The 25,337-nt window shown below is 43.9% G+C and overlaps 1 protein-coding gene across 3 annotated transcripts in view; it reads right to left on the reverse strand.

Annotated features, from left to right (window-relative positions):
* The window catches only part of CEP350 (centrosomal protein 350), a 411,819-nt gene that overhangs the window by 245,457 nt on the left and 141,025 nt on the right, over positions 1-25,337 (reverse strand). For all 3 annotated transcript variants that reach the window (XM_033915952.1, XM_033915951.1, XM_033915950.1), the window contains exons 14-16: positions 18,182-18,357; positions 14,191-14,386; positions 9,692-9,909 (exon numbers count right to left, since the gene is read on the reverse strand). In XM_033915952.1, the coding sequence (XP_033771843.1) occupies positions 9,692-9,909; positions 14,191-14,386; positions 18,182-18,357 (590 nt within the window). The remainder of the gene's footprint in view (positions 1-9,691; positions 9,910-14,190; positions 14,387-18,181; positions 18,358-25,337) is intronic.

Here is a 25,337-nt window from a genome sequence, read left to right on the forward strand (position 1 = left end):
GTTTTCCACCTGGGGTAGTGTGACTCCTAGAGAATTGTTTGCAATGGGGGCACTTACTTTGGAGTGAGAATCGGAGTTTTGACTCACCTTGTCAGGATCATTCCTTACTGCACTTGTATCTGAGTGGGTACCCTCCCCCGACTTACCTAGTTTAAAGCCCTACGAAGCAAGCGGGCTAGTCGGTGTCCAAAGACGTGCTTACCCCTGCTGGTCAGATGGAATCTGTTTGGTTCCTGAAGTCCTTGCAACGCCTCTCCATGGTTCAGGAATCCGAAGTTCATTTCCCGGCACTGTCCATCCCGGCTGGAGAAAGTATCCAGACAATAATGAGAAGTGAAGGTATGAACCGAGGACCAAGTAGCAGCTTTACAAATTTCCTCAATAGGTGTAGATCTGAGGAAAGCCACAGAAGCTGCCAGTGCTCTGACCTTATGGGCTGTGACTTTACTGAGAAGAGGAAATCCAGCCTGGGCATAGCAGAAAGAGATACAAGCCGCCATCCAATTGGAGATGGTACGCTTAGAGATAGGACGTCCCAACTTGTTCGGATCAAAGGAGATAAAAAGTTGAGGAGCAGTTCTGTGCGGTTTGGTGCATTCCAAGTAGAATGCCAAAGCACGTTTACAGTCCAGAGTATGAAGAGCTGATTCTCCAGGATGATGAATGAGGCTTTGGAAAAAACACTGGAAGTACAATGGATTAGTTGAGATGAAACTCCGAGACTACTTTAGGAAGGAATTTCGGATGAGTGCGAAGAACCACCTTGTCATGATGGAACACTGTAAAAGTTGGATCCGCAACCAAATGCTTGAAGCTCACTGACTCGCCGAGCAGAAGTGAGGCCAATGAGAAACACCACTTTCCAAGTGAGATACTTCAGATGAGCCTTGTCCATTGGCTCAAATGGAGGTTTCGTCAGCTGAGCAAGAACAATATTGAGGTCTCAAACCACTGGAGGCTGTTTGAGAGGAGGATTGACATTGAAAGTCCTTTCATGAATCTGGAAACCACAGGATGAGCAGAGACAGGTTTCCCTTCAATAGGCTGATGGAAAGCAACAATTGCACTAAGATGGACTCGGATCGACGTAGACTTGAGACCAGACTGTGAAAGGTGCAATAGATAGTCCAAAACAGAAGATAAGGAGGAAAGTTGAGGCTCCTTATGATGAGAAAAACACCAAGTAGAGAATCTAGTCCATTTTTGGTGATAGCATTGTCTAGTAGTAGGCTTCCGTGAATCTTCCAAAACATCCCTCACAGATTGAGAAAACTATAGAGGAGCTATGTTGAGAGGAACCAAGCTGTCAGGTGTAGAGACTGCAGGTTGGGATGAAGCAGAGATCCCTGAGGAAAATCAGCAATTCTGAGAAAAAGAACCCAAAACTGCGGAATAAAGAAGGCACAAGTGAAAACCACTTCACGCAGAGAGTCGAAGACGGACTTCTCGGCTCCGCGGAAAAGTAAGAACTGAGGAGACGCACCCTGTGCTGGACAGGAAGGCACTCGCGCATGCGCGGTGCGGGCGACTCGAAACTTCAAGTTTCTTCAAGCAAGTCTGCTTGTGAGGCGTCCGCATAGGGGCTCCGTTGGATCACGTCACCCATTATTGAGAATACCTGCCTGCTTGTCCTGGGATGACAGGTACTCATTTCTTATGAGTGAAATATTTTCCCCCCAGAGGAAGGAGATGCATTTCTTGAACAAAACTTATAGCAATCCTATAAATACTTTCTAGGAGTATTTAGGCCTCTTACATTTAGTGAGAGACAAGTCTGGCACTTAGGTGACATATTTATAAGAAAAACATGGCTTAAGCTATTCTAGTTGTCCACTCAGGCTACACCCTCCAGTATCTGATTGTTCTTTCTGCAGCTCCGTGTGGCATTGTAGGCACTGCTTCTGATCAACTCTGTGGCATCTCTGAGCTGAAGCCCCCCGCGTCATCTCTCATCCTCTGCAGTCCACAGTTTAGCATGCTGCAAGATATGCTGGGCCTCCTTTGCCGAAGAAACGCAATGCAACTTGTTTTCCACCGCAAAAGCAAGTCCAAAAAGGTAGCTCCATTTATAGCGGATGTTATGCTCCTGTAAGCAACGGGTGACCTCCCGACATTCCCTTCTGCGATGAAGCGTTATGGTGGATAGGTCAACAAACAACTCCACTTTAACGCCCTCCAGGGTAATATGACCCACCTTCTGGGCCGCCTGCAATATACATTCTTTTTGTGGAAAACACAGAAAGCATGCGACTAAATCACGTGGTCTCCCTGGTTGCGGAGCCCCCAAAGCTCTATGAACTCTCTCAAACTCAAGCTCTGGAAGGTCCCCCTCCAGATCCGTGGCTTGCAAAAATTGATGACACACCAGTTGCATTAGCTTAGATGCATCTCGTTCCATAAGAGATTCCGGCACACCCTGTGCCCTCATATTGTTGCGTCGGGCTCTATTTTCCCCGTCCTCAATTTTCAATAACAAGTCCTCAGTACTTTCAAACTGATCACAGCCTGGCTGAAGACCCAGTATATCTTGATCATGCAGTATGACCTTTTCCTCAAAATCATACAAACATTGCCCCATGTCATCCAGCAACATTTGAATGATTTTGAGGAAAAGGTCATAACAGAGCTTGAGTTTGAGAGAGTTCATAGAGCTTTGGGTCCTCTGCTTGTTCCATGGCAGGCAAGAAACAATGCCCGGACTTGCAAACTTTTGCTTTTTATGCCGAAGATCCCCACGGAACCTCAGCGATCAAGATGGCGGCTAGATCCAACTGTAAAGGACGGCCAAATTGTATGGCAGAGGAGAGCGCAGCTTGTAGCTCCTCAGACCTTGAAACCAATTTGGCTAATAAGGAGGACTTGAAGTGCTGGATGCTAGATCTGAAATCTTCTCTGGCTGGTATGAAGCATGATCTTAAAGTGGATATGGAGGGCTTCAGCAGCCAGAGATTTCAGATCTAGCATCCAGCACTTCAAGTGCTCCTTACTAGCCAAATGGAACAAGCACAGACAACAGGCAAAGTTATCTACTAAATTTAGGCTAACGCCGATGGTAAAGGTTTGCTAATTTCACCAAAAAGATCCGAGCCGAGCCAGACCGTGCCGCTCGGTGATATCACCGGAAGTCTCAAATTGATTTTTCTGATTATCAGATTTTTCTAATTTCAAATCTAAAGAGTTATTTGAATGAAAGTCAAAGAAAGTAATGTTTAAAACTTGTGGGACTGATGACGATATGCGAGTTGCTTTGATATTGACTGTGTGACTTTGCTCAGACAATAGCCACTTCTGATTGGTCCTGAAGAAAGTTATTAATAGTGGGAACTTATGACTATTTAGTATTTATTGTTCTTATTCCTACAATACTAAGCTGACTGTCATATAATTCTGCTTAGGGTTTTGAAGTGGCAGGATTGGCCTTACTGAGGTGATATCAAAACTTTTTAATATACAAAGGCTTTTATCAAGCTGTAAAAAACAAAAGGAATTGACCCCAAAATATCCACAAAGAAGAAAATCCAGAGAAAACCAAAAAAACTCTGTGGAGTGACGATGTTCCTAAATGGACTTTATTTGAAAGTATCAAAGTTCCAAAGGTACACTAAAATCATCCACATAAAATAATTCCATCCACATAAAAGTAAATCATCCACATAAAAGCCTTAAAGGACCTAGTCCGCTAGGGATACAGGACCCAACACGGTCCGCGTTTCGACAAAAAGTCTTCTTCAGGGGTCCCTGGGGGTCCTATAAAGGTATGTACGTGGGAAACAATTGAGTGGTGAACCGGAAGTGAGACACTGCTTGCATTTGCAATTTCCGGAACTTGGAGGCGAGGAGGATGGCAGTTTGAGTGCAGAGTAGAGAATGACACGGTGAAAAAATTGGTCCCCGTCACCGCCCCGTCCCCGTCTCACCATCCTCTGCACCGCCCCGTCACCGCCATTCCCTTCACCGCCCCGTCACCGCCACTGCCACCCCATTCACCGCCCCGTCACCGCCACTGCAACCCCATTCACCGCCCCGTCACCGTCACCGCTGCATATATAAAAGCCTCAAACGGGTACGATTTTAAATACTTTTCTTTATTTACGTATAAAGGAAACATTCTTTAAAACTTTAAAACTTAGTTAAATATTAGTTAATAACTATACAAAAACAAACACGACATGTACGGCTGCAAGTCTCCCCTCCCCCCAGCGATCACGGCAGGAGGGCACCCAACCCCTTCTGTAGACCCCCCCCAACGGCCCTCCCGACAATCTCAGCAGAAGGGTACCCAACCCCTCCTGCCGGTCCTCCCAATGGCCTCCCCTAAGATCGCCGGCAGGAGGGTACCCAACCCCTCCTGCTGGACCCCCCCCAACGAACCCTCCCACCCCGGAACCCCCTTAGTCTTACTTTCCAAGTTGGACCGGACGGCTCCTCACACGTATGGCCAGCAGGCTTGCCTCCGTCCAAATGAGGCGGGCCCGCCCCTACCCTGCCCAACCCACAGGATCCTAGGGCCTGATTGGTCTAGGCACCTAAAGCCACTCCCGCTATAGGAGGGGCCTTAGGTGCTTGGGCCAATCAGGCCCTAGGATCCTGTGGGTTAGGCAGGGGAGGGGAGGGGCGGGCCCGCCTCATTTGGACGGAGGCAGGCCTGCTGGCCAGACGAGCGAGGAGCTGTCCGGTCCAACTTGGAAAGTAAGACTAAGGGTGGTGTTTCGGGATGGCGGGGTTTGTTGGGGGAGGGTCCGGCAGGAGGGGTTGGGCACCCTCCTATTGGCGATATAGGGGGCCGTTGGGGGGGCCGGCAGGAGGGGTTGGGCACCCTCCTACCAGTGATCATAGGGGGGCTGTTGGGGAGCTGGCAGGAGGGGTTGGATATCCTCCTGCTGCGATCGTCGGGAGGGCCGTTGGGGGGGGGTTGGGGTAGGCAGGAGGGGATGGGTACCCTCCTGCCGCGATCGTTGGGGAGGGCTGGTTCTGTCGGCATGAAGGGCTGAGCACCTTCCTGCCGGCGATCGTCGGGGGGGGGGGGGCGGGTTCTATTGGCAGGAAGGGTTCATCTGACAAATGAGGAGCCAGTATATTGGGGGGCGGAGTCAATGCGGCAACGTGCAGGTGAAACACAGGTAAATAGCGGTTCCTAGAAGGGGGGACATTGGCCTGCGGGGACAAATCTATTCACCGTTTTTGCGGGCGGTGAAAGGATTTGTCCCCGCGTCTGCGGCGATTTGCTAATGAGGTCACCATAACCCGCAGCCAAACCGCAGCCACGCAGCGGTTCGCTGCGGGGATCGCTCCCCGTGTCATTCTCTAGTGCAGAGCTCCTCTCCCTGGACAATCTGCCTGCTTTTAAATATCAGCAGCAGTGGGAGATCAATTGCTTTTACACCTAAGCAGCAACGGGACCAACCCACCAAAAACCCACAGTCCCGGTCCTGTAAAAATATGAGCTCCACCCTCCCTGCAGTTCGCTAGGAAAATCAACTGCTTTTACACCTAAGCAGCAGCAGGACCAGCCACCACTACCAAGAGCCCTTTGCCCCGATCCAGCCAGGCATGTGAGCTCCTCCCTCTGCAGTCCATTGGAGAAATCAATCTACCTGCTTTTAAATATCAGCAACAGTGGGAAATCAACTGCTTTTACACCTCAGCAGCAGCGGAACTATCCGCAACTACCAAGAGCACACAGACCCGATCCAGCCAAGAGTGTGAGCTCCACCTCCCCCTGCAGTCCACTAGGAAGATCAACTGTTTTTTACACCTAAGCAGCAACAGGACCAGCCACCACTACCGAGAGCCCTTTGCCCTGATCCAGCCAAACAAGTAAGCTCTTCCCCCAGCATTCCGTTAGAAAAATCAATATGCTTGCTTTTAAATATTATCAGAAGTAGGAGATCAACTGCTTTTACACCTAAGCAGCCTATAATAGGAGCCCTTGCCCCGATCCAACCAGGCATGTGAGCTCCTCCCCCTATATCCCGTTTAAGAGATCAATCTACCTGCTTTAAATATCAGCAGCAGTAGAAAAACAACTGCTTTTACATACAAGCAGCAGCGAGACCTACCGCAACCACCAAGAGCCCACAGACCCGATCCTGCCAGGAGTGTGAACTCCTCCCCCTGCAGTCCATTGGAGAGATCAATCTGCCTGCTTTTAAATATCAGCAGCAGTGGAGATCAACTGCTTTTACACCTAAGCAGCAACGAGACCAGCCACAACCACCGAGAGCACACAGACCCGATCCTACCAAGAGTGTGAACTCTTCCCCCCATGCAATCCGCTAAGAAGATCGACTGTCGGCTCCGGGCGGCTTTCCCGCAGAGGAGAGAATCCTGCATTCACCGTGGGCCTCATCTGGGGCAGCCTCCTTGGAGCGGCTGGGGCACGGGCAGTGTGTCTGGGAGGGAATGCATGGATGGGAGAACATCGCAGGGGAGGAGACATAGGCATCCTGGGACTGTCTGCCAAGTCTCTTCCCTGAAGAAGCCCTTTCTGGAAACGTCAATCGCTCCTCCTAAACTTACTTGCTCCACTTCATCACTGACGCTGAAACCGTGGATTGAAGACAAAGTTTTATTTTATTTTTCTTTCCAGCTTATGATTTATCTTTAATCTTATCTATTGTTTTGCCTTTTGTCTTTGTTTTGTTCTATTTCTATCATTTAAATTTCTCCAGAATTCTACTGTTCAACGGCTCCCCCTTCTGCTTCTATTCCTTTCTCTCCTCTCTTCTACCTTCCAAAGTATTTAGATCAATGCTGTCTTGTTAAAATGTTTATTTTATTTTTATTTTTCCTCTAACTCTACTTTTCACTTCTCTATTACCCTCCAGGTACTTTAGTTAGATTGTGAGCCTTCGGGACAGTAAGGGAATTTTTCAAGTACCTTTCTTATTTCTAATCTTAATGTATATTTTCTGTAAACCGCTTAGAACCTAACGGATGTAGCGGTATATAAGAAATAAATTACATTACATTACATTGTAAAACACCCTCATAGCTTGTTATAACATCAGAGAGAGAGAGAGAGACAGAGAGAGGAGGGGGTGGGGGGATTCCACTGGAATACACCGAGTCTGTGCATCACACCCTTTCTTTTATCTTCTTCAAAAGTAGGCTGAAAACCCACTTTTTCGAGATTGCCTTCAACTTATATCCCTACTCCCCATTGCCCTCTGCTCATCACCCCAGCCAGCAGTTCAACCACCCCCTGCTAACTGTAACCCTTGCCTCTGCATCCAGCTGTTTATCCTGTCTTGATTGATTAGATTGTAAGCTCATTTGAACAGAGACCGTCTCCTTTGTGACTGTACAGTGCTGTTACTACTGGGGAGGGAGAGGGGGAAAGAGACCTGAATATAAACTGAGACCCCCATTTTTGTCCTTTCTTGGACCAAAACTCTTCAGTTTCTATTCAAATATATATGGTAGAAGGCTGGCTTTAATGGATCTCTCGTAATTCTTCATCCCAACTATGTGACCATGTAGCTGAGGAATGACAAACATAAAGTGGTGGCAGGCAGGAGTGCCGGCATAGCAACGGCAACAGGAAGTTGCACGTCAGCTGACGCTGGCACCTTTTGCTGCGACGGGGTCCTGAACCCTTCTCAGACTGGCAAGATTTTTTTGCGGACCGGCACCGGTCCACGGACCAGCGGTTGAAGAACTGTGCTTTAGAGCAGTGATTCCCAACCCTGTCCTGGAGGAACACCAGGCCAATCGGGTTTTCAGGCTAGCCCTAATGAATATGCATGAGAGAGATTTGCATATGATGGAAGTGATAGGCATGCAAATTTGCTTCATGCATATTCATTAGGGCTAGCCTGAAAACCCAATTGGCCTGGTGTTCCTCCAGGACAGGGTTGAGAACCACTGCTTTAGAGGATGTTATATCTAATGGTAAGCTGCTTGACTTTTCACAGTTGCAACATAAATTTGGACTTAATAAATGGTTGCAACTGAAGTGGCCATTCAGGTAGGGTTTCCTGAATGGAAAAATTTTAAAAATCAATATAGTTTGGAATTCTTATGCTTTCAGACAGACTTCCTGGGACACCAGGCCGCACAGTGGTATAAATTGTTAGCTGGATTTATAAATAAGAAACCAAAAACTGGTCTTAGGGACATCTGGAGTATTGAGATTAAGCACCAAATTCCTGCATCTCAATGGCCACAAATCTGGACTTGGAGGTTGAGATGTACAATGTCAGCATCTATGAGACAAACTTGGCTTTTTCTGTTACATAGAGCAGTGGTTCCCAACCCTGTCCTGGAGGAACACCAGGCCAATTGGGTTTTCAGGCTAGCCCTAATGAATATGCATGAGAGAGATTTGCATATAATGGAAGTGATAGACATGCAAGTCTGCTCCATGCATATTCATTAGGGCTAGCCTGAAAACCCGATTGGCCTGGTGGTCCTCCAGTACAGGGTTGGGAACCACTGACATAGAGCATTATGATCCCCTGTTGGGTTACAAAAGTTAGATAGTTTTAAGTCTAATAAATGTTGCCATTGTCATCTTGAAGCAGGGACTTTAGATCATTTATTGTTCTATTGTCCATTTATTTTGGCTTTTTGGAAATCAATATGGGGCCAAATAAATTGTTTGCTGGAAAATCCAGTGGCATTATCCTATGATACTGTGCTTTTTGGCATGTCAACAAGAGCTATAAGTCAAATATCATCTAAGAACAATAGGCTTTTATTAATATTGACAGGAGTTGCCATACAACAAATTACAAGTAGTTGGAAGAATTGGACGAGGCTTAATTATAGTTTTTGGTGGAATTCATTGTATCATATGTATAAAAGGGAAAGAATTTTAGCCATTCAGAAAGGGAATTTTAAGAAATTTCAGGAGATTTGGGAGCCATTAGCAAAATACTGTAATGTTTAATTATTGTTTTTCCCTATAATATGCACATCCAGGAGGGTGGAGATTGGGGGGTCTGATAAATTAATGAATTTAGATATTTTGGGGTTCATTATAGAAATTTTATGTGATGGGCATTGTGATTGTTTAGGAGGGGGGTACTATTCTGAAATGAATAGTAATGGAATATTAAGTGTGTCACTGATGTATAAAATGTGATATTTATTGTTACACTTAATGTAAGTTTTGAAAATAATAAAGAATTGGGGGAAAAAAATATCCAGAAGAGAAATACCACAGAAGCTGTGAAGAATAAGATTGATCAACAGAAAAGGGTAAAAGACAACCTGGTCAAAAATGAGCAACAGAATGGAAAGAAAGGAGCTCAAAATTGACTGAAAGAATGAGAAAGGCTTCTATGTCAATTTGGAATCAGGGTTGAGATCTGACACCATGAGCATTCACTTACAACTACTTGAGAATTTATCTCACAATGCATTTCTCTCATCCATACTAAACTACTTAGGCTGGTCATTGCAGTGATAGTCCTTCACAGGTTTTCTTCTGGAATCTTTCAATCATCCTTTGACTAGATGTTCCCCTAAGTGATAACTACTTCTCTCCCACCAGAGGCTATGAACACTGATTTTAGACCATGTCCTTTTGCATAGCTGTGCTGAGCTACTGGAATGATTCCAAAACACTTTCAATGACTGAAAACCATTGCAAATACACGGCATATCACAAAGTTTCCCTCTTGAAACTACTTCCAATCCCTCAAGTCTTTATTGTTTAAAGATAAAGGGTACAAAAGACTCTTACCTGTTGCTCCAGTCCCCTCCCTTTCAAATCCCAGATTGTTTTCTGGAAAGGCTGAAGTGGGTTTCTGTTCTGAGGCAGGTGCTCTTGTGGGCATACCAGCAGGAGAATGTGTTCTGTCTATTAAATTCCCAGGAGCATCAATCTGCAAAGAATTCTGGGAGCCTGAAAAAGGGGGAGATTGAAGGGATTTCTGTGATCTTCCTGAGTCAGTTGTGAGACTAGAGAAGGGAAAAAATGAAAAATAAATGTCTTTCATTCTTGAAGAATGTTATACATAAGTTTCTCTCTCCTATACTCTGTGCTTAAGGGCACGTAATGATGTATGCTCTGTCAAAATTCAGTCATGAGCAGATGTAAAGACACAGAGCACACTTTTTTAAAAGTCTATCTTAACAAAACAACAAATGGAGACAGCATCTGGAGCATGGTTCATTTATGTATATGTATGTTTCTCTGTTGCTCTCCGACTTGGAGGTAAGGGAGAGTGTGAAAGGAGTGGTGCCCAATCATTCTTTTAGTCTGACAGGTAGAACAAAATGAAACCAAGTGCGATAATATATTAGATAACACTGTTAAGGGATTTCAAAGTATAGATTTTACAATTTAACCACAGGGTGCCACTGTCCCATGGCAACAGGTATTGCTGTGTTTTTCCTCCATTTAGTGGAAGTACATATAGCAATCAGTAGGAAATTACTCAATTGAGAAGCCAATATAAAAGTATGCAGATTCTGCGAACAGTTTTCTGCATTGTTATGCCACTCTTTGAAGAAAGGAGTTTAGCACACATGAAAACTGTGCACAGAGATTAACAAAATCATCAGCACACTACTCATTTAAATCCAAAGTAATGAAATTTTATCTATTGAACCTGAATGCAAAGAAGTGCATTGTTTTCTAATCTTGGGGCTTTAATGTATGGTCTGAGGGATAAAATGTTAGTGTGTTCTTTTGCTGTTAGGTTACTGAAGATTTGATGCCTGTTTCTTTTCAACATTAGGAAGCAAGTATTCTCCAGTATGTTCAGGGAGAAGGGAGAGGTGCTGCAGCTGTGAAATGACTGCACACATTTCAATACCTAGAGAAGAAGGGGGGTCTGCGATGAATTGGAAGAAAACTCTCCTGGAGGGTGATCTGATGGAATCTGAAGGAAATTAAGAGAATAACCCTCCTTGATGATGGAGAGCACCCAGAGGTCGGAAGTGATCAATTCCCATTGTAGATAAAAATGGTGTAGATGACCTCCAATGAGAAGAGGAGGAGACAGAGGCAGAGAGATTGATGTTATGCTCTGGCTGAGATGGTCATAAAGGCTGTGCAGGCTTGGCCGCAGCCGGTGTCTGAGGCTTCCGCTGACATTATTGCTGTTGTTGAGACTGCTTCTTTGGCGGTGGTCTGGAATACGGTGCAGATTTGGGGGGGATAGCACCTCTGATAAGAGGAGGAAGGCTTAAATCCCCTGGAAGCCAAAGGTTTAAGTTTTGGTCTGAGTAAGGAGGTAAAGGATTTTTTATTCTCAAACAAACGTTTAGTGGCATCCTGATTGGATTCCCCAAAAAGTTATTTTCCAAGACAGGGGATGTTCGCTAATCTGTCTTGGAGAATAGGTTCCATGTCTACAAGCCTTAACCATGCCAACCGCCACATAGTCACTGAAAATGCTGTGACTCTTGAAGACATCTCATAGGCATCATATGCTGCCTGTACCATGTGCAATCGGAGTTGTATGAGAGTACGATGCATATGTTTAAACTCAGATATATGATAAAAAGGCAAATATTTGAAATATGAAGACATGGTTTTAATACAAAATTTCAAATACGAGGTGAAAACAAAAATATAATTCAGAATTCTATTTGCCATCATGGAACTCTGATACAATCTACAACCAAATTTGTCCATTGTTCTACCTTCACATCTGGGGGAACTGCAGCATACACCTTAGAAGGGTTGGATTTCTTTAAAGAAGATTCAACCACCAAAGATTGGTGTGAAAGTTGAGGCCTTTACACTGAACTACGAGAATCCAGTTTGGCTGTAACGAGAATCCAGTTTGGCTGGCACTGCTGGAACTGAGTAATGAATATCCAGATTTTGTTTAAAAGTATGTTTAAGTATGCCATTCATGGGCAACTTAAGAGACTCCTTAGGATGACGAGACAGCTCCTACTCGTCCAAGTGTATTTAGAATTGGATTCCAGAACAATTTGAAGATCATTACTCATTTGATGAAGAAATCTGGTGAAATACACCAGTTCAGATGGTGAAGCTTCTCTCTGAGGAGAAGAATGAGAACCTGCTTGTGGAGAACCTTCTGGCACTGAGTAAGATGGGGAAGCCACAGGAGCATACTAAAAATGGATATCTGAGTCCTCAGGCAAAGAAGAATAATAATGACCCCTGGAACATTGTGGTGTGGGACAGGCGATGCAGAGTGTTTCCTCTTGACAGAGCGTGTTGGTGAAGAATGTTTTGATTTAGAAACATAATTCCCTGACTGAGGAGTTGGATATGAAAAATTGGACTCATGCCTTGATTGTTGAAGATGCTCTGAAGAATGATGCCTCGACGCTGGAGTCTGCTGCCTCAATGAGCGTTGAGAAGAGGAGGACCGTTGTCTTGAAGATCAGTTCCTGGGAGATGATGACCTCAGCCCCGATGATCGAACATGAGATGAAGATCTGTCTCTCGATGTTCACTGCTTAGGCGAAAGAGATTTCTGCCTCAAAGAACAATGCTTAGAGGATTGCAAATCTTACCTCAATGAGCGATATTGAGGTGATGTCGAATTCTGCTCCCAATCTCGATGTTGCTTCAATGGAGGTGTAGAACGTCCCATTGAAGATCGATGCTTAAGCCTTGGTAACTTGGATTGATGTTATGAAATATGACTTGAGGAGGAGGAATGACATTGAGACAGCCTCAAGGATTTGACACCTTCCAATGAAGAAGAGTGATGCTCAGGCTGGTCTGCAGACAGAGGTGTCGATGCGGGATTAAATTTGGCCATTATGTTACCAAACTCCCTGCAAAAGATATCCTCGAGCATATCTTTCAAATCAGGCACCAATACCGACGGTTTAGACCACAGGTGTCAAAGTCGGTCCTCGAGGGCCAGAATCCAGTCGGGTTTTCAGGATTTCCCCAATGAATCTGCATGAGATCTATTTGCATGCACTGCTTTCAATGCATATTCATTGGGGAAATCCAGAAAACCCGACTGGATTCCGGCCCTCGAGGAGGGACTTTGACACCCCTGGTTTAGACGATATCACTGGTGCTGCGGTGCATTCCGGCGAGGGTGATGTAACTTGGGATTTGGAGGTAAGCCACCTAAGTAGTCTCTGAACGGCCGGCACGACTACACTTGATGCCTGTATGGCCTGAGACTCCAACTGGGAAGCTGGTGGCTTCTTAACTAGCTTACCTTGAGTGGGTGACATTGATACATCGGGTGACGACGATGTCTTCGATGTCGAAGCCTTCCCCGAGGATGATGGCTTGGTCAAGACAGGCTTCATCGATATCGAAGTCAAGGCCAATGTCGATGGTTTATCAAGAGTATAATTCATGCTCCTGAAGATTTTTTCCTGTTGAACTCGACAGTTCTTCAGGGATCGTTTCTGTAACGTGGCGCAACACACACAAGACCCGGAACAGTGGTCTGGGTCCAGACATTGTATACACCAGTTATGAAGGTCTGTGATCAAAATTCCATGCTGACACCGGCTACGCTTTTTGAATCCAGTTATCGGACAGAACATGGGGGAAAAACTACCTTAGCCAAATCGAAACCCGAAGGCTGAGGCTGCGAAGCAGGCCCCGCTGTCAAAACGCAAATGAAAAGAAAATATATATATATTTTTTGTTTGTTTTATAGAAAAGAAAGACGCAAAGCACACACTTGATGAAAAAAAGACGAGCCGTGGCTGAAAGGCACTAATTAAACATGCTGAGCTTCAAAGTAGGGGCTTCTCAGCTCTGCGGATAAACTAGAACTGAGGAGACGCTGAGGAGACATGCACCCTACGTTGGGCGGGAAGGCACTCGCGCATGTGCGGTGCGGCAGTCACAAACTTTCTGAAGTTCTTCAAGCATGATTGCTTGTGAGTCTGTCCGCATCAGTGCTCTGTGGATGACATCATCCATATGTGAGAATATGCTGCCTGCTTGTCCTGGGATAAACTTAGCTGTCAAACATGCAGCTACTCATTCTTAGATCACTCTTATGGGCCTATAAATAAAATATATGCTTAATCCAGTTGTTTCCAAACCTGATATTGGAGGCATCCCCGTCAGGTTTCAAGATAACGACTGCGTGCAAATCTCTCTCATGAATATTAATTTTGGATATCCTGAAAGCTTGACTGACAGGGGTGCCCCCAGGACCAGGTTTGGATATCATTGACTTAACCACCCCACCACCCTAAAATACCTATGTAAGACTGATTCCACTGTTTAAACCACATATATATAACAAAGATGAAAGGATACCTTACCTTACAAAGGAATGTACAGAAAGGTCTTCGAGGGTGCTATCTATGTCTGGGTTCTGCTCATGGTCTTGAGGAGGAGATGTGAAGGTGCGTTTGCTTTGTATATGCTTTCTGCCAGCTTGGGATTTGAATTCAGAACAAGACAGGGGTTTGTCTTCTGCTAAAGATAGGTGCTGTGTATTATCAAGTTTCTTATGCTCTATAAAACCAAACAGTATGAGGTTAAAAACAGGTAAGTCAGTCTTCATTACAAATGCACAAAATGTAACAGATGGAAAGATTAGGTTCTCGCCTTGCTAATCTTCTTTCTTGTAAACAGGAATGGTAGTTTGACTATCGGGCTAAACCCCCAATTAGTTGTGAAGGTTGTAGAGAGCTCACTGTTTGTTTTCATACTCTACCTCCCTTCACTCTGGGATGAGCTCCACGCCCTCAGTCGGTACCAAAGCATCTAGTGAGTCTTAAGAGTGCAAACATAAGAGAGGGGTGCGGGAAAATTCTCTGACACTACATAAGTCTGTTCTGCTCTAAATAAAAATATTAAAAAATAATGCTGATTAACCACAACCAAAGGAAACAAAGTGATAATAAAAGGAACCACCTACCTGAGTGCATCAATAGTTGTGTTGCTCTTATGAATGAATTCTTCTTCATTACTGACTCTACTGGGCAGGCGATAGAAACAAGAAATATGACTAAGCAGACATGTCTGAAACAGAAAGCAGGCTAGTATACAGTATTTCAGACAGGGCGGGCATCAAGATTACCATTCCCATTTATAAGAAAGAAGATTAGCAAGGTAAGAACCTAATCTTTCCTTCTTGTGCAAAAGGACTAGTAGTCTTGAGCCTGCTGCCAGTACCAAGGACCCAAAGGCAGTGTCCAGCCCAGCTGCCACATCCACCCTGTAAAATTTAGTGAACATGTGGAGATTGGACCAAGTGGCCACCCTGCAAATCTCTGCAGGTGAGACTGCTCTAGACTTTTCCCAAGATGATGCGACGCTGCCAGAGGAGTGTGCCAAAAATGACCCGTGGAGAATGCAGGGAAGGGGTTTGGGGAGGTGGGGGACCTGATCCCTAACCTCAAAAACCTTCAAAAATGATTTTTAAGGACCCCCACCCTCCCAATTTTTCCCATAGGCTGCAATAGCCTTATACTGTGCCATGTTGCTGTGCTGTAGCTGTATAGGGAAACCTCAGATCAGTTATGAGAGAAAATTTCTGCCTCAGACAAGCCTGGAATCCAACCAATGGCTTGTTTCTTTGGACTGCTGTCCAGCCCTCAACCTGGAACTGGACTCTCAGACCCCCACCAGAGCAGCGTGATGTTGAGGGGAAGGAACAAAGTCGGCTCTGATCCTGGATAAACCACCATGGGTCCCGCTCAATCTGTGCTCAAGCCCACTGCAGACAGAACTTGGGGTGAGCCACTGAAGCCCACTGTGAATGAACCTGGGGTGAGATTGTTCCCAAGGGTATGGACCCTGAACTCTGAGAACTACTGATGCAGACTGGCCACACAGGAATCTTGCGAGGAATGGGCCTATGGGCTACAGACCTCAGCCCTAACAGTCTGTATCTTCTTGCAGCCAGAGATGCCCCGAGGTGACAGGGATCCTCTGCAGCACCAAAAGTCTCTGACTGGATAATAACTCCCCCCCCAAAAAAAAAAAATAATAAAGATTGAACTTGAGCAGAACAAAGAGATTCCCTACTCATCGCTTGTAGAGAGTAAGACTGAGAGGGTGGAGCTCTCCCAGAGTGATGGGAGGTGTAGCATGCAAACAAATGGGCTCTCTACTACCCTTGCAACTAATGGGGGTTTAACCCAATGGTCAAGACTACCAGTCCTGTTGCATAAGAAATAAGAGAATCTGCTCTGATAAACTGAACAGGATTCTCAATTTTTGAGCCATCATAGCACTCTTTGTGATCCCTTATATGTTCCCCTATGTACTGCTGAGGCATTTCCAGATAGCACTGTAAAACGAGGAGCCAAGAAGAAGTTTATCTGGTCCTGTGGTCTTAACTCCCAGTCCTTTCTTCTCCAATTCATGGATAATGTATGCCTCATTAAGCTCATTCTAAGGGTCTTATCATCCTTGTTAGGTTTACAAGATTTACAAAACTTGATCACACAAAGGGAACAAAGCCAAGAAAATATATTTGATATTTGATTAGAAGGGAAATGGGTGGGTTTTATTTTTGTTATTTCATAATATATGATTATATCAATAGTTTTAACGTAATGGTACTTGTATGTAATATTGTGATGGGAGGGGAGGATTTTCTATTTAATAAGAATAATTTAAATATTAGGTTTATTACATAATATTTAAAATATTCTAGAATATTAATTTGTAATGAATTGTTATACTTAATGTATTATATGAGAGTTAATCAAGTGTGTATTTTTAAGTTCATATGAGTTTATCTGCTACACTTGTTGTAACATGCAAAAATGAATAAAGAATTTACAAAAAAAAGAAAATGTACTTTGCTCATATTAAATTCAAAGTGAAAAATAAAAACCTTCTACTTCTTCAGATATTTTACTAATTTCCCAATGACACACTTAATAAAATATTTATCCTTCGATAGGCAATATAGTAGGGATAGAAGCAAGGTCTTTTAAGGGGCATGATACTGAAGAATTTCTCCTATTATAAGGGCAATTCTTTAAAGGGGACCTTTTGGGAGCCTATTCTATAGTATATATAAAAAGTAAGCTTCTACTTTTCTTTACAGAATATTAGCTTAACATATCAAAGTTGTGTCTATATTTTAGGCACATGCATTCCTTTATGCCAGACATAAAGCTGGTATAAATGCTCACCCCTAAATTGTTTTAAAAAAAAGTGCATATTTGTACACCTCACCTATGTGTATGTCCACCTTCAAACTGCATGGCATTTTATTGCATGGCATGTAGTTGGAATATTAACATTTATACGTTGGTATCTTTTTTACAGAATTATTCCCTTTATGTCAATGGAAAAACATAACATATCAGGTCTTGATTTCTGGGAACCTAATTAATGCTCCTGTCATTTTAGAAATAAAAGGGGTAATTCTATAACTGGGTACCAGGTAAAAAGTCTATCTTATTAAAAAAAAAAAAAAAAAAAAAGCAGGGATCCACTTTCTTTTGTAGAATACTCATGTGATTGAAAATACGTGCCTGCAAATTAGGCACAAAAACTTATACCAGACACAAAGTTGGTATAACTGTGCATCTAAGTTTAGGTGATATTCATATAATTTATAGCAGTGAATCACAAACTGTGTGCTGTGGCACACTAGAGTGCTGCCAGAATTTAAAGTACACATGACATATGCAGAGTGTCATTTCCTGCATTGGCACCTCTCCTCCCCCACACGAACCTCGTCTTGTTTTCCCTGAGCTTGGAGCCATGTCTGGAGGGCCTCCGAGCATGTGTGGATGTCGACATGATGATGTCGTGCACATGAGTGTAACATCATTGTGTCGACATCCGCGCAGGCTTGGAGGCCCTACAGACATGGCCTCAAGCTCAGGAAAAAATGAGATGAGGTTTGTGTGCGGCAGGGCTGGGGGTGAAGCGAAACGGGGTTGTGGGTGTGGCACAGAAAAACATTTGCTCCGTTAGTGTGCTAGAGCAAAAAAAAAGTTTGCTGGACTCTGATTTATAGTATTCTATAAGTTTACTCATGCAAGTGTGAGTCCCACCCACATTCTGCCCAAACTCCATCTACACACTTACCTCTAAAATTTACAAATTAGCAGTTAAGAAGAATTTGTCATATCACCGGTATGTGCACAAATAAATGCATCAGTCTAATCAAACATGCACATAATCTACAGAAATGTTCTCTATGTAAAACATTTTTAAAAATGTTTTAATTAATATCTTTGAATTCACTGTTCTGTCCATTAAAAAACTGCTTCATTTCAGGAGTACCAGGGATGACAAATCTAAACACTGCATCCTTCTAGTAAGAAAATCACTTACTTTCCAAGTTTCCTTTTCTCTTGGAAGAGGCTGAGTGAGAAGATACTGATGAATGAGATGATGCTGCAGACCGAGTCCTTGAAGTATGTTGGGAAGTTATTTCCACTGAGCGAAGATCAAAAGGTGACTTTCTGCTGTGTAGCTCTTCCAGAATACTAGAATTGCTGCTTCCAATACTGAGAAGAGGAGGAAAGGGAGAAACCTTAAAATCTCAACAATTTCCTGAAACCAGCCAAGAAGAGTATAGCAGAGGAGAATGCTTGGGAGCACATAGGATGAAGAATAAAACTATGACCAAACAGTGTGATCAAGAGTGTGGAGTCCATTGACTATATTTGTAACATCATAATAATTGTAATGTATTTATTTATTTTATATATTTTTTTGAGGTTAGTAGAATTCTTTACACATAAGTTTAAGTTTATTAGGATTTTATATACCGCCTATCAAGGTTATCTATGCGGTTTTTACAATCAGGTACTCAAGCATATTTCCCTCTCTGTCCCGGTGGGCTCACAATCTATCTAACGTACCTGGGGCTATGGAGGATTAAGTGACTTGCCCAGGGTCACAAGGAGCATCCAGGGGATGGAGGGGGGAGGGAAAGATATTTTGTTTATTAAAATACTTAATTATCTATCTAATATAATAAAACCCTAAGCGCGCATGCGCACTCTTACCTGCGTGCTTCCGTGATCTATGATCCATGATCAGTAGGTCCTTGGCAGCAGGAGTGCATATGTGCGCTTACCAGTGCCAGCGGCCGGAAGAGAAATTGCAAAGCGCCGGCCTCCCTGCTCTATAGGTCCTCCATCAAGTCCACCAAAGCGGCCCGAGTAAAATGGCCTGGCAGGACCGAAGCCAGCGCAGGATTTGAATTTCGTTTTGTCAGCCCATGTCGGCGCCTTCCCTCTCCGACTGCGGTTCCTGTTTCCGGTTTGGGGGAAGCGAGCGCGCGGCCGGAAGAATGGCCTGCACAGGTTTGGATTTCATCTTGTCAGCCCACGTCGGCACCTTCCCGCATCCGACTGCGGTTCCTGTTTCCGGTTTGGGGGAAGCGGGTGCGCGGCCGGAAGAATGGCCAGTGGGCGCATGCCCTGAATGAAGAATTGTCGCCCTGGAGACTAGGTAGCTCACAAAAAAAAATTAAGAAAAAGCGCTGGTAATTCTGTACTTTTACAGAATCTATCCCCCCCTAATATTCTCCAGCAGACCCTGCAAGCATTCAAGGCTGCCTGTCTGTACAGCAGGAGCAGGAGAGAGAGAGATGGCCTTGGGGAAGGACGGAGGGGACAGGAAAGAGAAAGATGGCAAAAGGGGTGCAACAGGGTCAGAGAGGGTGTACCGCTGCTGCTTTGGGGCACTGAGGGAGGAGGGGTTGGTACGTCAGGACCGCCTCAGGTAAGTAATGGGGATCCAGGAGGCCAGATGGAGGGCCACGGGTGGGGTCAGGGTCAGGATATAGGTAAGGCTATTCTAGCACCCATTACTGTAACAAATGTAATGGGCTAAAACACTAGTAATATTATAATTACATAATTTGTCTTATTGTAGTAATTTGGTAAGGGGGGAGAAAATGATTGTTCTAAGTATAAATTGTATGTTTAATAATGCATTTTATGAAATATTTATGTTCAGATAATTGTATTACATTGTCAAAGTTTAAAAATCAATAAAGATTTATAAAAAAAAAAAAAAAAGAATGGCCTTAGCATGCTCTTGAACAGGTTTTTCCTATGTGTTAAGGCCTTAACGCTCCCCCTCTCCACATTAGAAAACAGATCGAACACTCTTCTTTGCATCAGACCAAATCCTTAACTCTCCCCTCCCCCCCTCAACACGGCCCTCCTTTCTTTACTTTTTCCCCCTCCTCCCCCCCCCAAGATCCCTGCCCTCTCCCTCTCATACAATATGCTTTGTTCCCCACTCTCATAAATTCAATTGTTATTCTCTTATAGTACATACCGTATGTGCTCTGCATTAGCCCTTCCTTCACTTAAATTGTCAATGTAAACTAGTTTTTGACCCTTTGATTGACTTGTTATGTTCTTCTTTTTTCAACTGCACTGTATGTAACTCTTCTATTTGTTGTGAACCGCCTAGAACTCCCTGGGTATGGCGGTATACAAAAATAAATTATTATTATTATTTTATCGCAGCTGTAAAATAGTCTATTTTCTAATTTTTTGTATTAATGGTCATGCCATTAGTACAGGGCCATTACACAAAGTTACTGGATTAGCACTTACTGCCACTCGTTTTGGAGGTGGTAAAGGATCATGCAGTATTTCCATGCTAACTAGTTAACAGGTAATAATGTGAATCCACTTTATAGTACAGACACACACTCTCTGCTCAGGAGTGATATAATAGAGAGGTCTATAAAATACCGAGTGGAGAGGGTAGATGTGAATCACTTGTTTACTCTTTCCAAAAATACTAGGACTGGGGGGTGGGCATGTAATGAAGCTACTAAGTAGTAGATTTAAAACAAACCAGAGAAAATATTTCATCACACAACGTGTAAACAAACTCTGGAATTTGTTGCTGGAGATTGTGGTGAAATCAATTAGCTTAGCATGGTTAAAAAAAGGTTTGGATAATTTGCTAAAGAGAAGTCCAAAGGCCATTATTGAGATGGTTTTATTACTTGGAATCTCGCTAGGTACTTGGGACCTGGGTTGGCCACTGTTGGAAACAGGATACTGGGCTTGATAGGCATTTGGTATGTCCCAGTATGGCAATTCTTATGTTATGTTTTTATTTTTTGGCATGCGAATCAGTGTATGCTAATCTGGCAGTTATCACAGGATGCAAGAGCGCATCCCATGCTAAGCCATTTTATACTGCATTAGGTGCACATTAGTGCTTAACACAGCTTAGTAAAAGGGCCCTACGTGACCCTCCCAAGACCCACAAGATTCAGCTGTTGTACAACATGACTAGCCAAATCAGCACTATGGAAACACTACATTCAGTAGGGCTGGCAGGACTTGGAGAATCAAGAACTGATCACAGAATTAGGCACCAGCTCTGAAGGTGCTGTGGATGCCTGAGCATCTCCAATATTTTTCCCTGTAAGTCTGTAGATTTAAGCTCCATGCTGCAGAGCTTCAAGAAGACACAGAGAGTGCTTCCATAAACTAGTTACTGCTCCTGCTTTCAGCTGTGTCTGTCCAATACACTGAAAGGTAAGGAGGGAATTGTTGTAGTCTACCAGCCACTGAGAAAAGGAAACATAGAAACAGAAGCATGATGGCAGATAAAGGCCAAATGGCCCATACAGTCTGCCCATCTGCAGTAACCATTATCTCTTCCTCTCTCTAAGAGATCCCACGTTCTCTTGAATTCAGACAAAGTCTCCATCTCCACCACCTCTTCCGGGAAACTGGTCCATGCATCTACCACCCTTTCTGTAAAACGTATTTCCTTAGATTACTCTTGAATCTATCACCTCTTAACTTTATCCGATGCCCTTTCATTCCTTTCAAATGAAAGAGACTCAAATCATGCGAATTTACACCAGGTATTTAAATGACTCTATCATATCTCCCCTCTTCCGTCTTTCCTCTTTAAGTCTGTCCCCACATGCCTATGATGAAGACCACACACCATTTTAGTAGCCTTCCTCTGGACCGACTCCATCTTGTTTATATCTTTTTGAAGGTGTGGCCTCCAGAATTGCACACAATATTCTAAATGAGGTCTCACCAGAGTCTTATACAGGGGCATCAATACCCCTGTGTAATGCTTTTTCCTACTGGCCATACCTCTTCCTATGCACCCTAGCATTCTTCTAGCTTTCGCTGTCACCTTTTCAACCTGTTTGGTCACCTTAAGATCATCACATACAATCACACCCAAGAAATAGATTCAGATAGATAAAATTATCATGCCAATAAAATTATGTTGCCAAAAGCAATACCTATATCAGTTAAGGTAAAATAAAAACAACAATCCAGTGCTGGAAGAGAAATAAAGGAAGCAAACTAAACTAAACTAAACCTTAAGTTTATATACCGCATCATCTCCACAGAAGTGGAGCTCGACACGGTTTACAGGAATTAATAAAGAAAGGAACTCCAATGGAAAGAAGAAGGGCTTGGTAAAAAGGAAGGAAAGAGGGGACTTAATATAATGGAGAGGGAGGGAGTAGTTACATTTTGGAGAAAAGCCAAGTTTTCAAATGTTTTCTGAAGTGTTGGAGGGAGGTCGAACTCCGAAGATGGGCAGAAAAGCTGTTCTACAGCAAGTAAGGGACGAAGGGAATTGAAAGAAGTTACTGGTTAGTAGATAGAATGCTGCTCAAATGCTGGAAGAGGCAGAAAGCGGCTGTAAAGCTAAGAGAGGTTGGGTGATGGGATAGGGTCAGTGTAGTTATGGGAGAGGATTAGAAACAGGCTTGCGGATGCTCTTGGCTGAAGAAATTGAGCAGTACAGAGAGGGACAGAGTACAGCAAATACAATCTACATATAGCAAAAAAAAGCACAAAGGGTCTCAAAGAACAATCAGCATTTCTTGATAAATTTCTAATACCATATACTCCCCTTAGGACCCTGCGTTCGGCGAACCATAACCTATTTTCAATTCCTTCTCTAAAAATTATTAATACCAGACGCAAGGAGATCTTTCCAATATACATACCCCAGCTGTGCAACACCTTGCCTTCCTTCCTAAGAGGGGAATCAGCTCTTGATAGATTCAAGAGCTCTTTAAAGTCCTTTTTGTATAGGGACACTTATGGAGATTAAACCCCTATCTCAGTTCTTCAACTTTCCATGATCCAATATTTTATTTTTCTTTATTATATAGGATGCATCAGTTATATATTTTATCCTCCCAATTGTATTTTCCTTATTTGTTTCTTTTCTTCAATTAATGTAGCTCTACATTTATTCCTTGTGTGGCAGATTAGTCTGTGTCTGATCTTGTCTAGTATCAAATTTTAAATAAACCTGAGCTTGTCTTTATTGACCCAACATGAGCTGTGTTTTGGTGAACAATGCCTGCATCAGGGCTCAGCCAAAAAACAAAATGCAATTAACTCAGGGATCAGAATCAGTCCTTAAGTCAAAGCACAGAAAGCTATCTCAATGCAGAAACGTGAAAGAGATTGTGCGTGGTGTCCAAAAGATACGAAGAACCCATCTCGTCTTAGCTACCTCTTGGTCCACCAATTCCCAGTCCTCAGCATCCCTATCTAATACACATTCTGCCCAATAGAAACAGGCCCTAGCCTCCAGGCCTCCACAAATAGCAGCTTGAACCGCCAGAACTGCCACATCAAAGCTCTCTTTCAGAAGAGATTTGATTCTAAGATCCTGCGGATCCTTGAGGGCTGAGCCACCCTCTCGGAATGACATTCTTCTGGTCAATAGCAGAAACCACCACATCCACTACAGGGAGCCGCAAGGTCTCTTGGTTTGATTCAGGGATAGGATACAGACACACCATAGACCTAGCCACCCTAAAAGGGGTGTCCGTGGATTTCCACTGTGCCTGAATCACATCTCTGATATCTTGATGCATTGGAAAAAAAACTTGGAGACCTTACAAATACTCTGAAGGAGTGGATCCATCACACGTGGAGCCTCCTTGGGCACCTCCTAAAAACTCAACACTGAAACCACCTGGTCAATGAGCTCTTGGAGTTCCTCCCTGTGAAAGATATAGATCATCAAGGCATCCTCCCCCAGTGGCAGATCTGCGATCCAGCCCTCAGGTGCCCCCGATTCCAACAGACCCAGAGGGAGAGACCCAGAGCACTCCTGATCCTCTCCAGAGACACCATCATCATCCTTCCCACCATTCTCCTCCCTAAACAAATTCTGCCACTTGAACAGTGGAGGAGTCTGGGATGCCAGAGCAGCAGAGGGGGCCCCTGTCGAACCCCACCCCCACTTGCAGACCCCTGCCACATGCATACAGAAGGCTTGATACATAGTCAATATAAAATCCAGGGAAAATCCCACAGATGAAGGCAACACCTGGAATTGCACATAAGCTGAAGAGTAGTCTTTGCCAGGGCCCCGATCCACTACTGAAACCCTAGAAGCCATAGACAAAATGGCGGCCATTCCTGCCAAGGCAGAGGAAGCAGCACTCACCATTTCAGACTGACCTGCCACCACAGCATTAAGGTAATCCCTGCAGCCATCTACATCCCCAGTGGTAAGGTAATCCCTGCAGTTATCTGTAATCACGGAAAAAAGGGAATCTCCATGCTTTCCAGTAGCCGTGGCGAAAGGGAATCCTCACAGTCAGAAGAAACACCCCACTAGAGTAGCTTTAGCTTCCAGCCACCCGACCACTTCCAGTGCTGCACAAAACTTGCAGACGCCACACACCTCCACCCCCCACCCCCCCATGGAAGCATGCCAAACACCTCCAGAGCTGCTTAAAGTTCATCGCGGCAATACTAAAAAAAGAACAACTGCTAGGGAGGACCAGCCCCGAAGGAAACATGCAGATTTCTTTTTTTTTACTTTACCAGGCATCATTTTAATTATTATATTCCTTTTCAGCCAAATAATAACAGGACAGTCTCCACAGGCTCTCTGAGCTGCTGTCAGAACACTAATGCCAAGGGAGGTGGGGGAATAGGGGGAAGGACTCGGCCACCCGAATGTAACACTCCTGAAGCCAAAGGAGACTCCTGTGGGCCCCTGCTTCCATCCAGCAAAAGCAGAAAAGTAGTTCTGAGACACAATACCTATTTTTTTTTAACAGGCTGACGCAGATGAGGACTGCACACACTTACTACCTCTGCCTGCTAGAGACTGAGAAAAATCTGACTTTAGGAGTACTACACAGCTCCAATGAAATTGACAAATGCTGTTGCTTTTCTTCAACTGTCAAAATGCATGGAACATATTTTGCACGCAATCACTTCATGTTCAAATCTGTTGTTAAAATGTTTTGAACGGAACCATAAGAGATGTTCAGATCCTCAAAAATTTCCCTAAAGTCAATCACCTGTTTGATTTAATCATTTCACTTACTCTCTCAACATTCTCTTAAATTTTTGATACTAAATGACATCCCGATTTTTCCTTGTCTTCAACCGATTCACAACCATTATGAAATCGCTCAAACCACTTGTAAACTGTCTTCATGGTCACTGCAGCATCACCATATAATAATATTAACATTTTA

This window comes from Geotrypetes seraphini, chromosome 12, assembly GCF_902459505.1.
Source record: "Geotrypetes seraphini chromosome 12, aGeoSer1.1, whole genome shotgun sequence".
NCBI lineage: Eukaryota > Metazoa > Chordata > Amphibia > Gymnophiona > Dermophiidae > Geotrypetes > Geotrypetes seraphini.